Below are 12667 nucleotides of genomic sequence, written 5' to 3' on the forward strand. Positions count from 1 at the left end.
TCAGCTGGCACCTCCCTGCTCGTCCGTCTTACTTGGCGGCTGCAGCTTTAATGCGGTTGGTGGCCCTGCAGGGATGACCAGGGAGACCCGGAAGAGCCGGAATGGCTGCTCTGCCTTCGTCTGTCACAGCCAGCCAGCCTGAGCTTCACGACGCTGGCTGCTAACAGCTAATGACTAACCAACACATCCCTCAGAGAGCGAGGGAGAGAGACCGGCAAACTACGGTTTCCCTCATCACACACACAGCCACTCAACCTGCTACCTTTACGCTCCTCATTGACGAATTACATGATCAAACTTCCAACAAAAGGGAGCACTGCCCCAGCCAATACTACTGTACGAGCCCTGAAACAGATCCAGCTCCTGCCATGAGGCAGTGTTGCCGTGACTATGGCCGCACCGGTTGGCGACCGCGTGACTACCGTGCACGCGTGTCAGTGGCACATGGGAGGGCTGCGCTGCAGTCATCTCTGGGGTAATTACGCCGCAGCGGGGGGTGGGGGGGGGGCTCGGCGGGGCTCCTCTGATCCAATCCTGGCCCAGGGGGTGATGGAGAGGTCGACCGCCTCCTTCCCGCTGCGAGTTTGCCTTTGCCCGCGTGTGCAGCAGCGGGACTATCCTCTCACCATGGGTTCCCCTGCTCTGACCCCATTTAAAATGCACCTGTGCTGTTTCCCTGAATAGAGGAGGCATCACTACTTATTTAAGGTATCTGCTATTTACAGCTGATACACAAAATAGTGGCCTAGTGTGCCCCGTCATAAACCTTAACAAATTGCAATAAAACAATGTGAACCGCTAGTGCTAAATTTGTTTTTATTTTTATAGCCTAATAGTACAATTCCTGCCCAGAGCTAAAGCTCTATCATAAATTCAAAAAATAATGAACACAAGGTGATTATTTTCAAAACTAAGTGCAATAAACGTAATCACGTAATTCTGTCTGAAACTTAAAGGGATAGTTCACTTTGAGATAAAAACACATTTTTTTGTTTTTGATTGATCCACAGAGTTTTTTGTATGTGATGAAAATATGTATTCAATTTAAAATATTTACAGAAGTTTCTAATGATCTGCCAACTTTATAAAGGCAAGTGCAGGACATTCAGGTGTTCATGGTCTAAAGCAAGAAAATAAATATCAAGCGACTCCAAATAAGCTTGCACAGCAATATTTATGCCTCCAGGGTGTCTCAATTCCCAATGTTTTCAGATATCTGAGGTTGTACTGCAGTTTTTACTCATAATTTAATATTTCAATTTTAATGTCGAACACTGATCTGACACATGTCAGGGTAACAAAAACATTAGCAATGCAGTTTTACTGGAAACTTCACAAACCTGTTACTATTGGGAATAAAGACAGGTTACATGCACAGCAGTAAGCAGACATCTCCATGGTAACAATGGGCCTGCAATGTAAAGCTATAGACCAGTGATCTCCACAAGCAGGAGGTGACTGTAAAATGGCCTCGTCCCCCCAGGTGTACAGGGGGTTTGACTTGGCCAGGATTCCTCGTGTCACTGCTACATTAACTCCTCCCAATGGCTTGCCAGGTACCCAGGGACTACCAGCTGTCACCAGTGAAAGATACATGGCTCCTTTTGATTGGTAGATGCTCTCTCCTATGACGCTGTGCGATCTGTAATGTGTAATCACCAGAAGAGTGCACATGTTTATACTGTGCTGTTCCTTGCAGATTAGTGGGTGTGTCACCAATGAGTGGGTGGGGCAAGGTGATTCCAGATTATTAAATAATGAATAAAAGATCCCTCCTATGGATTATCTGAGCCTCCTATAAGACAAGGCTTCTTTTCAGTGTCATAAGGGTCACATAGATAATGAAAATACCGACTGGGGGTATGAATACATTTGATAAATACGTAATCCTATTTAAGAACGGTCTTACTCTGTGTTTTGGGTGCCATGGTTAATGCACATACTTACATCTACTTGATAGGACAAACTGACTGAGCTCTTTCATATCTCTCAAAGTATATTATTTAATATCTGTGCAAATTATAATTCTGTTCAAATGACTGGCTTTTGAGTGAGTGTGTATCTGTGTGTGTGTGTGTGTGTTAGAGAGAGAAAAAGAGAAATATCATTAAATAAGCACATACAGTATGTACTGTATAGTGAAACATTTTAAAGCCATTTGTTCAGTATGAGGCACAGGCCATTTAGATGGCTTTGAAAGGCTGAGTCATAACAGGTCCTAAGTTGAATTTTTCAGAGAAAAGTGTGTTCCCTGTACAATGCCAGCCCCAGAGACAGTGCCTGGGGAGAGGGCTGAGTACTAAAGGAGAAGACCGCAAGTCAACCGGGTGTTTTGTCAGAGATCAATCCCAAGGGTGACATTCACAGATGTCAGACAGCAGGGGGCAGCATTAAATGGAGGAGGGGAAATGGAGGGACAGGTGGCTGCTACTTCTCAAAGAGGGGCAGAGGTAAACACACACACACAGACAGACGGACAGACACACACACACACACACACACACACACACGCCCACAGATACATGCACACAGAAAGACAGACAGACACACACACACAGGCACACATACACAGATAGTCAGACTCACACACACAAGAACACATTCAGGCCTCACAAGCACACAACAGCCAAAGACAGCAGATATTGTTTTTTCCTCTGTCTATCTCATTAACTGAAGGACCGAGACACTGGAGGGGATATCAATATGGTGTTTTCAATATCCCCTACAATGCCGGCGGCTCACCGCTCCACGCCCGCGTGACACAGATATCGCAGGTCCCGGCCTGGCGATAAGCTACAGGCTGCCCCGCAGGGCCTCTGTGATGATGTGGAGGCTGCGGGAGGCCAAAGCGAACCGCTCGAGCGAATGAGGGCGCACGCGCTGCAGCGATCCGCCAGCGCCGCCCCGCTGGGCGCAGCGCAGGGCTTCACCGAGGCAGGCCGCCAACCATCCCCGCTAACTTTCAGCATTGTGGCTTCTCTGCTGGCTGGCTGACAGGGGGCGCCCACCCCCCGAACCCTGCATCCAGGGCATTTTGTGCGCTCTCAGTTAGCTCAGCGCCTCCCTCCCTAAATGCCCCCCCTTCCCGCTGCCCAGCACACCGCCGTTTCCAGGACCCCCCTCCCCCCCCCCCCCGCCCATCCTCCGCCAGCAGGGGGCGTCTTGCCAAGCTGCGGGCGCCAGTCGGGGCGCGGTCAGGGATCGCATATCACACCTCGCCCGCTGCAGCTGCCACGCGGCTGCCCGCGGACGACGAGCTGGGCTTGGCTTCCGGCGCGGATTTACGATTAAACGCTCCTCAGAGCACACCAACGCCACAGAAAGCCACGCTGCGGAGGGTGTGCCGTGACCAGAAACAAAACAAAGAACGGGAGCGGCGCACGGGGAAAGAACGACGAGCGGCCGTTAAAAAGGATACGCACGCCCTCCACCAACCTCGGCGCACGTGCTCACATGGGCAGCCCACGTGCGCGGCGTGTTCTAATGAATGGGGCTGTGATTACTACCCTCTTCACAATGACATCACAACTGCGCCGACTTACAGCTATATATACCCCGGGGAACGGAAACGGCCACAGAGAGGGGCGGGCGATACGGCGCGCCAGCCCCTGCCGTACTGACGGATGAATCACACCACAATTGGAACTCGATTTCAAGGAAGCGCGAGAGCCGTGCGCGGCGTCACCACTGAGCACGTGCGGGGGGAGACCGCAGGCCGGAATCTGACCAAGCGTGGGGGGCCGAGGAGGGCGATGGGCGGGGCTCCCGGGCGAGGCCGGTTGCCGGCTCGAAGGTTTCTGTTAGGAAGCAATTAAGAACGTGTGGTGGAAGGCACAGTTTAGACTGCTAGGAGAAGGAAGGAGGTGTGGGGAAGGAACCGTTTTGCACAGCATGCAGGGGATAATGAAGACCCTTTAATCAGACCAAGGAACGAGGTGCTCCTTAAGCTAAAGTTAGTTCTGCTCATGCAAAATGTACCACGAGAATAGCAAAAAGAAAGGAGAATCCCGAGGTAAATGGCCCATTTACTTTCTAAGCATGGAAAATAGAATATAGGAATATATTTCCTACATGGACCATAGGCAGTATGGGCTTGAGTGAAAAACAGTGGTGGAGCAGAGAAGTATACATGTGCAATGTCAAATCTTAGCACAATATATAACCATGAGAAGGAAGCACATATTTCATAATGGATTAGTGAACAGTCCTTGGGACCTGAGCTTGCCCTTGAAATGCTGTCCATAAAAAGTCACACGGTCCAGTCTGAAAAACCTAGAAATTCTCCAACATTTGAGAGTCTCGGCAGTGAGGCAGGAACATTACTTTTGACAGACTGTTGATCTCTTTACTGCCACTCCTGCAAAACAAGCTCATCCCTCTCTTTGCCTTTAACTTGTGCCATCTCATCTTCCTCCGAGTTTAACCCTATCTGTCTGCCACTCATTCCCCTGTTCTTTCTCTCACACTCTCGCCCTCACTCTCTAACAAACTACTTACAAACAAGCAAACAAGTTTCCAAAACAGCTGCGGTGAAAATACAGTATGCTTGCAGGTTGTTGATATGACAGGATGTTAGAACAGGATTAGATTCTCCTGAAGGTGCAAATACAAAAAACTGAATTATGAATGAGGTCTGCAGGACACAGTCTGAAGCAGGCACAGTCTAAGAAATCTAAATCAATGTTTGCAAAAACCAATAGGTTTTTGATCCTGTTTAACTTAACTATACTTAATTTAACACTTAACTATGTTAAACTCAGTTTAAGAGATTTACAGTCAGGTCACGGTCAAATGCAATTATACAGCCACCATGGGATTAATTTGAATCTTTAAAGAATGGAAAGTGATTCAAGACTTTTGATTTGGAATGTCATTAACAGAATTCAGCCCAGCCCTATTTATTGGTTTAATAAAATTATGTAAAGATTGCTGCAAAAGAAAACAAAACAAACACAAAAAAGCTTTTCAGAAAAGTATCTTTTCCCTAGTTATTGTCAAAATGGTATACATTAATTCTGAACATAATACATATCCAAATAACTTTAAAATTATCACTGATTTCGAAAGACAAATTATTAGTCCAATGATTAAATTAACTGCATGACTTTGGAGTCAAACCCATACTACATTTTGGTAGTTTGGGTTAAGTAAAAGCCCATACTACCCCAACCCTACCATGTCTATGTCGCCACACAAGCTTCATACTGCAAATGCAGAGTTTGCTAAAAAACCGACAGCTTTATTATTTCGGCAGCAAGGGAGACATTGTACCTCAGCAATCTGACAGAGGAGTTTCTGGGCACGTGCAAGGGCTACACACAATGACCGGGCTTTGCCCACCACTCCAGGCCCAGGAGGATATGACAGGCCACATCCATATGTAGCAGGGCCAAGTAACGCAGCTGAGAAACTATCCCATCATTCACGGAAAAAGCTAATCGGTCGCTCGGTCAAACCGGCAGATTTTCGGCATGACTGTGAACTGAACCACGCACGGACACACCGCCACAGCCGCTAGCGGGGCGCGATGACTCAGGGGGGAAAAAAGCTGTGAGCTGTGAGAGATAGAGACTAGGCCCAATGTGCTGTCTGGTTCATTTCCCCACTCTAGAAGACGCAATATTGACTGACTATCATTGGCTACCAGTGACATCACTGCCCAGAGCAAAGCGATGATGGAGGGAAACTTTAATTGACGACTGTCGCCCTCTTGTGGTCTCTAAAAGTAAGTGCTGCCGTTCGAGGACTGGTATTTCCATCTCTGGTCGATTACTGGTGCATTACCACACCCTAAATCAAAGTGGAATACCTACATTATTAGTGAAAAATTTCATTGCATTGGTCTTAAATAGATAAGACTATCTTAATATATTTGGTCAGCATGCAAAAAACTATAGGTATATTTTTTTAGTAGCCAATCTTCAAGAGAAATAAGAAAATATCCCAAAAGGATGTGGAGCGTGATGGGACAGCAACGCAGAAGAAACTGCCATGTCCAGACAGGACTTCCATCGCCATGACAGGACAGCGAGCGTAACTGACAAGACGGAGACTGACTGGCAGAGGGGAAGGGGGGGTATACCTTTCGGCTGGTGTAGTGGGCATGCTTGCCCAGCTTGCTGTTGAGCGCCTGCAGGAACATCTCGTCCGTCACCTTGCCCACGTTCATGCAAGCCTCGTCCAGCACGGAGAATATGCCCTTGTGCTGCTGCTCCACCAGGTCCACGATGATCTGGTTGTTGAAGTAGTCGATCTGTCACAGACACAGAGGGAGAGGCTGCTGTAAGACTCCAAAAGTTGGTAGATAGGTTGCGAGGGAGGAACTGCAATTAATCAGTGTTCCTTATTCTGCAGAAGGGGAGTCAATTCACACAAGGAGATGTATGTCCCAAGTATTTATGCCTGAGCATTTATATAATTTATATCATTCATGGCACATCATTCATGTTTACCTTAAGTATTAGCGAATCATCGCACATTATGTTTTACTGGTCTCCCAAATAACATTAAGAAGGTTAGATTTAGTACTTCTGAGAGAAAGCTCAGGCAGAACTCTTTCCCCATGCCCAGGCCCTCTCCCATCTAAACTACATAATTTTTATTAATTACAATCATGGATAATATTGATTATTTGTCGTGTTAGTTAATAAAGTATGATTTTAGTAAAAGCACATGCGTGCGCATACACACACACACACACACAATACAATTTATCCTCACATTTTAACTCCAACATTGCCATTAGGCACCTTCACTGATAGCGGCATTTCCAAACAAGTCACTATGTCTACCCCGATTTTTCTTTCAAGCAACATACTTTCAACATATTTGAAATCAGATTTTCTTTACGACTTCACAAATGTTTATGTGCATTTCTGGTGCAGTAGGTCACAAGACCACAAGGTATATGTACACTGCCATACTCAATGCCCTGTGGAGGGCTGAGGCTCAAAACGTGCCCCAGACAAAACTTGCCACCATCTTGAAACTCAGGTGTAGCAGGAAGCATGTTTGAGTAGAACAGGAAGTGGAAGAGATGTAACAGGAAGTGGGAGTGCAGGGGACATGAAATGGGCTTACGTGCTTCCAGGGGATGCCCTCACGCTGGTACTCATCTTGCTCCTGTCTCAGCACTAGCTGGATGAAGAGCTGCTGCAGTTTCTCATTACAGTAGTTTATACAAAACTGTTCAAAGCTAATAAAGAGGGAGACAAAGAGAGAGAGAAACAGAGGGAATGAGTGTTGGAAATAAAGAGTGAAGAAGAGAAAATGAGAGAAATGGAGAGAAGAAACACAGAGGGAGAGAAAGGCATTGAGGGGTATACCCTACTACCATTATTTTGCCTTAGTAAAATGAGTAAAATAAATGTTAAACATTGCTTTAAATGGTCAATGACGATTCAAGACAAATACTGTACATACAGTACAGACCTTTTTTTACTGTAGTATTATCCGAATACAAATAATACATATACATTCTCAACAGAATTGAAGAAAAATGTTATTTGGTAACTCCAAACTGCCCGCTGTGCTTACCTGTTGTTCTGGAAGATCTCAAAGCCGTAAATATCCAGCACACCAATCACCGTGTTCTTCCCGTGGACTTTGGCATCATAGTTTTTCACCTCAATGATGTCATTGATTCGTCCCACAATCCAACAGAAGAGGCGTTCGTAGATGGCCTGCAGAACATGGCACACAAAATGAACCCAAATGGAAGGTCATTTGGCTTTTAATGCCTGTCAAGGTTGTAATGTTACAGAATATGACCTTGTTGAGGCAAATGCTTACACATTAAACTCAGCATCATACACATCCATTCACCAGACAGTTCTGTTTACAAGTAATGTTCACATTGACAAATTTTCAGCAATATGAGCAACTGAACTTTAAATTGAACAGCAAAAAAACTGAAACCGGCTCCAAGCAGGGCAAGGTGAAAAAATGTAGTGTATAGCACTGCTATGTGCAATGGAATTAATTAGGTACCTCGCCAACACTGGGTACTCGATTAGAGTATCAACAGAAGCACACACAATATGACGAGGAAACCTTTATCAAATATTACAGAACATTCTAGTTGTGTCTCACAGGTATTTCTGGTGCCCTGGAGGAAGCATAAAATGTCAAATAATTACCACTGAGCTCCTCAAAAACAACATGCTTTGTTGCTCTGGGCTAGATCTTCACAGTGATAATGTTCGGCAGCTTTATTAAAAACCAAGTGAATTGCAAAATAATCTGCAAATCCTGTAAATCTCTCATGTTCTGATTGTGAACCAATATAGATAATAGCCTTGAAAGGGCTCCATTTAATGCAAGTTTCACTAGTCGACACAGAAAAGGCTTTTTTGCTTTACTGACAATATTTGGATATCAACCAAATTGATGAATAAAGATTGATGGCATAAGGAAATTGCAAACTATTAAACTATTACTGTAAGTAAAATTGAAATTTAACAAAAAATCGAGTCCTACTATTAACAATAACCTAATCGTAAACATTATTTGAAATGCAAACAAAATTGGGCATGAATGCAAATTCAAACCCAAGTATGCAAAGCAGAAGAAAAACAGAAGGACTTGCGGCATAGGCGGCTACCTTGGCCAGTGCATCACGGCCATAGCTGGCCTCCTGGTCCGTGTGCTGCTTGTCGATGACATCACGGCCTGTGGCCACTGTGCGGTAGAGCATGGCCTTCTCCACATTCTCTTGTTTGGTGGCCAGGAGCTCGGCCAGCACGGACACTAGCTTGCTGTTCTCAATCAGCGTCACATCCCCATCGCTGCCAAACTTCAGGTTACCCTGGAGGTCACACACACTAAAGTCACATGTTGGCATCTTTAATGGAATCCAGGAAGTGACTGTCCTGGGCTAGCAGTGTGGAATACTGGGTATTGCCCAGGACCCAGAATGCTATAAGGTCAAAATCTACAGAACACTCTTTTTTTAAATGTTTCCAATTTAAAGGTTCCCATTTTCAGAATAAATATTTCTCATGCACAAAAGCATGCATATCGAGCAGTATATGTGGTCCCTCCGCTCATGACCAGGGAGTTGTGGGTTTAGACATTAGGAGAGTGAAAATAGAAATTGCCATGTAAAAACACTCTTAAAATTGTTAAAATACTGTATGTGTTCTTGGGCACAAACATTTGCCAAGCAGATGAAAAAAATAATTCAGCCACCCTGGACTTCCTTCAAAGGAAGGACTCATGGGCAAGGGTGCTAAAACTATCATAGACTGCTTCAACATACTCTTAATGACTTCTAATAAACCATGGTCTGAATAATAAGACAATGATAATTAATATCAATCAAGAATAAATCCAGCGTCCTTGCTGATTGATGGGCTGAATAAATATAACTGATTCACAGATGCTACTAAATGGGCAGTGAAACTTCATGGAGATCAACAGGACTTAAGAGATAAGGCATGGTCATATGATTCAATGCTATGACTGAAACAATAATAAGCATAAGACCTCAGTGCATGTGCCACATAGACTAAGTCTTTGGGACCAGATGAGATATCTGCAGTGCTACAACTACACAAATGGGGGTGAAAATTCTAGATGTCCACAGTACTACAACTATGCAAGTGGTGGTGAAAGTTCAAGATGTCTACAGTACTACAACTATGCAAGTGGTGGTGAAAGTTCAAGATGACTACAGTACCAACACTGCGCAAACCAGGGTGAAAGGTCAACAGTCAGGCAGAGATGGACACAGACAGAAAATTCCTGATGTCTGTGACCTATCAACATCATCAGAGTCTAGATATCTTATTTTCAGGTTGTCCTACAAGCGATACAAAAACGCTTTGCATTTGAATGGATCTCTGTGGGAATTGGGGGGTGGGACTAGATTCAGCTGTAAATTATGCTGATACAGTATGGAACACATTTGTTGGCTAAATGGCTTTAAGTCATCAAGGGTCCAAGGTATCAAATGAGCCTCAAACCACCATGCTGCTGCCAGATAGGCACTAGATACTACAAGCATTGTTTCTCCTGATTAATTTTCCTGTTGAACTCAATAGAAAAAATATTCAGGAGAAACAATGCTTGTAGTATCTACTGCATATCTGGCAGCAGCATGGTGGTTTGAGGCTCATTTGATACCTTGGACCCTTGATGACTTAAAGCCATTTAGCCAACAAATGTGTTCCATGCTGTATCAGCATAATTTACAGCTGAATCTAGTCATACCTCCCAGTTCCCATAGAGATCCATTCAAATGCAAAGAGTTTTTGTTTCGCTTGTATGACAACCTGAAAATAAGATATCTAGACTCTGATGATGTTGATAGGTCATAGACATCAGGAAGACATGGCATGCAAATGATATGCAACCAAATACAAAACATGACTCTTTTATTTGACATTATGTTAATTTGTCTACTGTATAAGTGAATTTCCTTTTCTAGCTTTTCCCCAAACAGTTCACTGCAGCAAAAGTAAACAAGCAAATGGTGGCACAGGAGGTCTCAGGAGTGCATTTGTTTAATTCTTGCTAATTTTCTGAGCAATGATTTGTTGTTAAGACCATTAAAAGCTTAATATTTTGCCATTTTGGGCTTGGCCCATTTTTTTTGCCCAGGAGTGTAGACAGATCATGTCTGTAGGAGGGACAAATGTTACCAGGTGCAGGATGGTGGCCAGGATCTTGTAGACGGTCTGGATTTCGTCAGCCGTAAAGCCAATCACTTTCATGGCATCAGCCACCGCTTTGAAATCAGCGCTGTCATTGATGGATGACTGAACCGCAAAGAGAACGAAGGATAAGAAACAACCCACACAAATCCAAATGCATTTCAAAAATCATCACACCTAAGCAAAACGACTATAAGCCTCCGGACTTCCTACACATTGGCTTCATCATCATCTTGATTAATTATTATTATTATTATTATTATTATTATTACTAAATAGGGACAGTGCACATCTGTTTTATTAGTCAGCAAAAGTAATAAAAATAATATTCACAATACCAATCAAAGTAAAATTGTTATCATCATCATCCTCATCATCACTATCAGGTGAGAACTGTTGCAATGCTAAAAATAAGCTATCGAGATGCGTTGAAGTGTTTACAGCAGGAGGATAAGCTCTCTCAGACCGACCAAACACTTCCCCTGGTATTCATTTTCTCATCAAACCACCAGCAGTGTTTTCAGTGCAGAATCTGCCCTCACAATAAGCCGCAAATAGCAAGTAATGCTGGTCTGTCTCCATCTGTTTGCTCACTTTTCTTTTTGGTTCCTTCTCGTTCAAAACTCATGAGTACAGCTGAGATGTCAACAACAGCAGAACTGCTGTATTTAACCGTGCACATAATGCTCCCAATAAAAAAGCTCCTTAAACCACATTACATAACCCTGCAAATGGTGATGTCACTGGCCATCACGCAATCATGCGGTCGTAGACGGCCAACAAGCAAACACTGTTTATTACAGCATGAAGGTAGCAATCAACAGTGTGAGGTAATTCATCAGTGAAGCCACCGCTGCATAGATATTAGTGTTGCATAGACACTTGTGTCTTTACATGGAGATTTTGGCAGCAGTAGCCCGTAAACAGATGAGAAAACATGTTTTTGCAAAGCTGTTACATGATAGGCCTGTGAAGAATGCTTGTGCCACATGTTCATACAATCGGTGTCATGGCAGCAGTTCCATTTAGCCATATTTGGCACAGCACAACTAAAGTGCTTTTGACACAAGCAAGACGAAGAAAATGTTGATTTTTGCTCTGATGATGACCTCATCCCCGATTCTGCCATATATGGTCATGACACACGCTTCCTCACACCTCCCATTACCAAACTGTCAGTTACTATACTGCCGTTTCTCAGCCAGCTGTCCTTTATCTGTTTAGTGGGACGCATTTTGCAATTTGGAAATCTGCAGTCCATTTTTTACCATCTACCACTCATCTTCTGCCCTTTCTGATGCAATGCATTCATGTGTATTTAAATGACAGGTCCAAAAGATAAATTAAAGCTGTAAGATACTCTACACGACATGGGTGAAATCCTTAGACAGAAGGTTCTGGAATGAGTAGCCATCGTTTTGCTTTTGAATGGAGTGCTGTGATATCACCAGACACCTGGCATAGAACGCCATCATTTTGTGATGTTTGCAGTTGTCATTGACAAAAGAAAAAGACAGTAAATGTAAACTTGAAAGCGAAAGACGGGCTTTTCTAGTATCAGAAAGCAGTCAAGGCCCTGGGCCGGAACACACCTTGACCTGTCCTCCGACTTTAATGTAGCTGTAGGCGGTTGGGTCCTTCTGGATGTGCAGTGATCGCAAGAGAGGGTCGGGACCCCCTTTCACCAGCTGAAAGGGATTTATAGAGGTCAAGAAAAGCCCAACGCAGTTACTTCAAAGCCCTAATTAAGATAATACAGTGCAGCCTAAGGGAAAAAGCATTACATAATACAGCGCAAATAAACTTTAACAGGTTGCGGCAGTAATGAGGAGCAAGGGTAGAAAGACAATCTGGGTCATAATCAAGGTCAGCATATTGGAGATTGAAATGAGAAAGGGACATGAATTAAAAATACCGAAGCATGGTCAGGAGAGCTACAGGGTCTGCTGGTTTTTGTTTTCACCTTAAAATCAGCACCCAATTGAGAACCAAGACACCACGTGAGTTGAGTT

General features: G+C 44.1%; 1 protein-coding gene across 1 annotated transcript in view; it reads right to left on the reverse strand.

Annotated features, from left to right (window-relative positions):
* The window catches only part of myo1d (myosin 1D), a 93044-nt gene that overhangs the window by 47145 nt on the left and 33232 nt on the right, over positions 1 to 12667 (reverse strand). Inside the window, exons 6-11 of the mRNA XM_035403756.1 lie at positions 12248 to 12343; positions 10644 to 10760; positions 8603 to 8806; positions 7537 to 7682; positions 7081 to 7195; positions 6083 to 6253 (exon numbers count right to left, since the gene is read on the reverse strand). Of these exons, the coding sequence (XP_035259647.1) occupies positions 6083 to 6253; positions 7081 to 7195; positions 7537 to 7682; positions 8603 to 8806; positions 10644 to 10760; positions 12248 to 12343 (849 nt within the window). The remainder of the gene's footprint in view (positions 1 to 6082; positions 6254 to 7080; positions 7196 to 7536; positions 7683 to 8602; positions 8807 to 10643; positions 10761 to 12247; positions 12344 to 12667) is intronic.

Source organism: Anguilla anguilla, chromosome 2, assembly GCF_013347855.1.
Source record: "Anguilla anguilla isolate fAngAng1 chromosome 2, fAngAng1.pri, whole genome shotgun sequence".
NCBI lineage: Eukaryota > Metazoa > Chordata > Actinopteri > Anguilliformes > Anguillidae > Anguilla > Anguilla anguilla.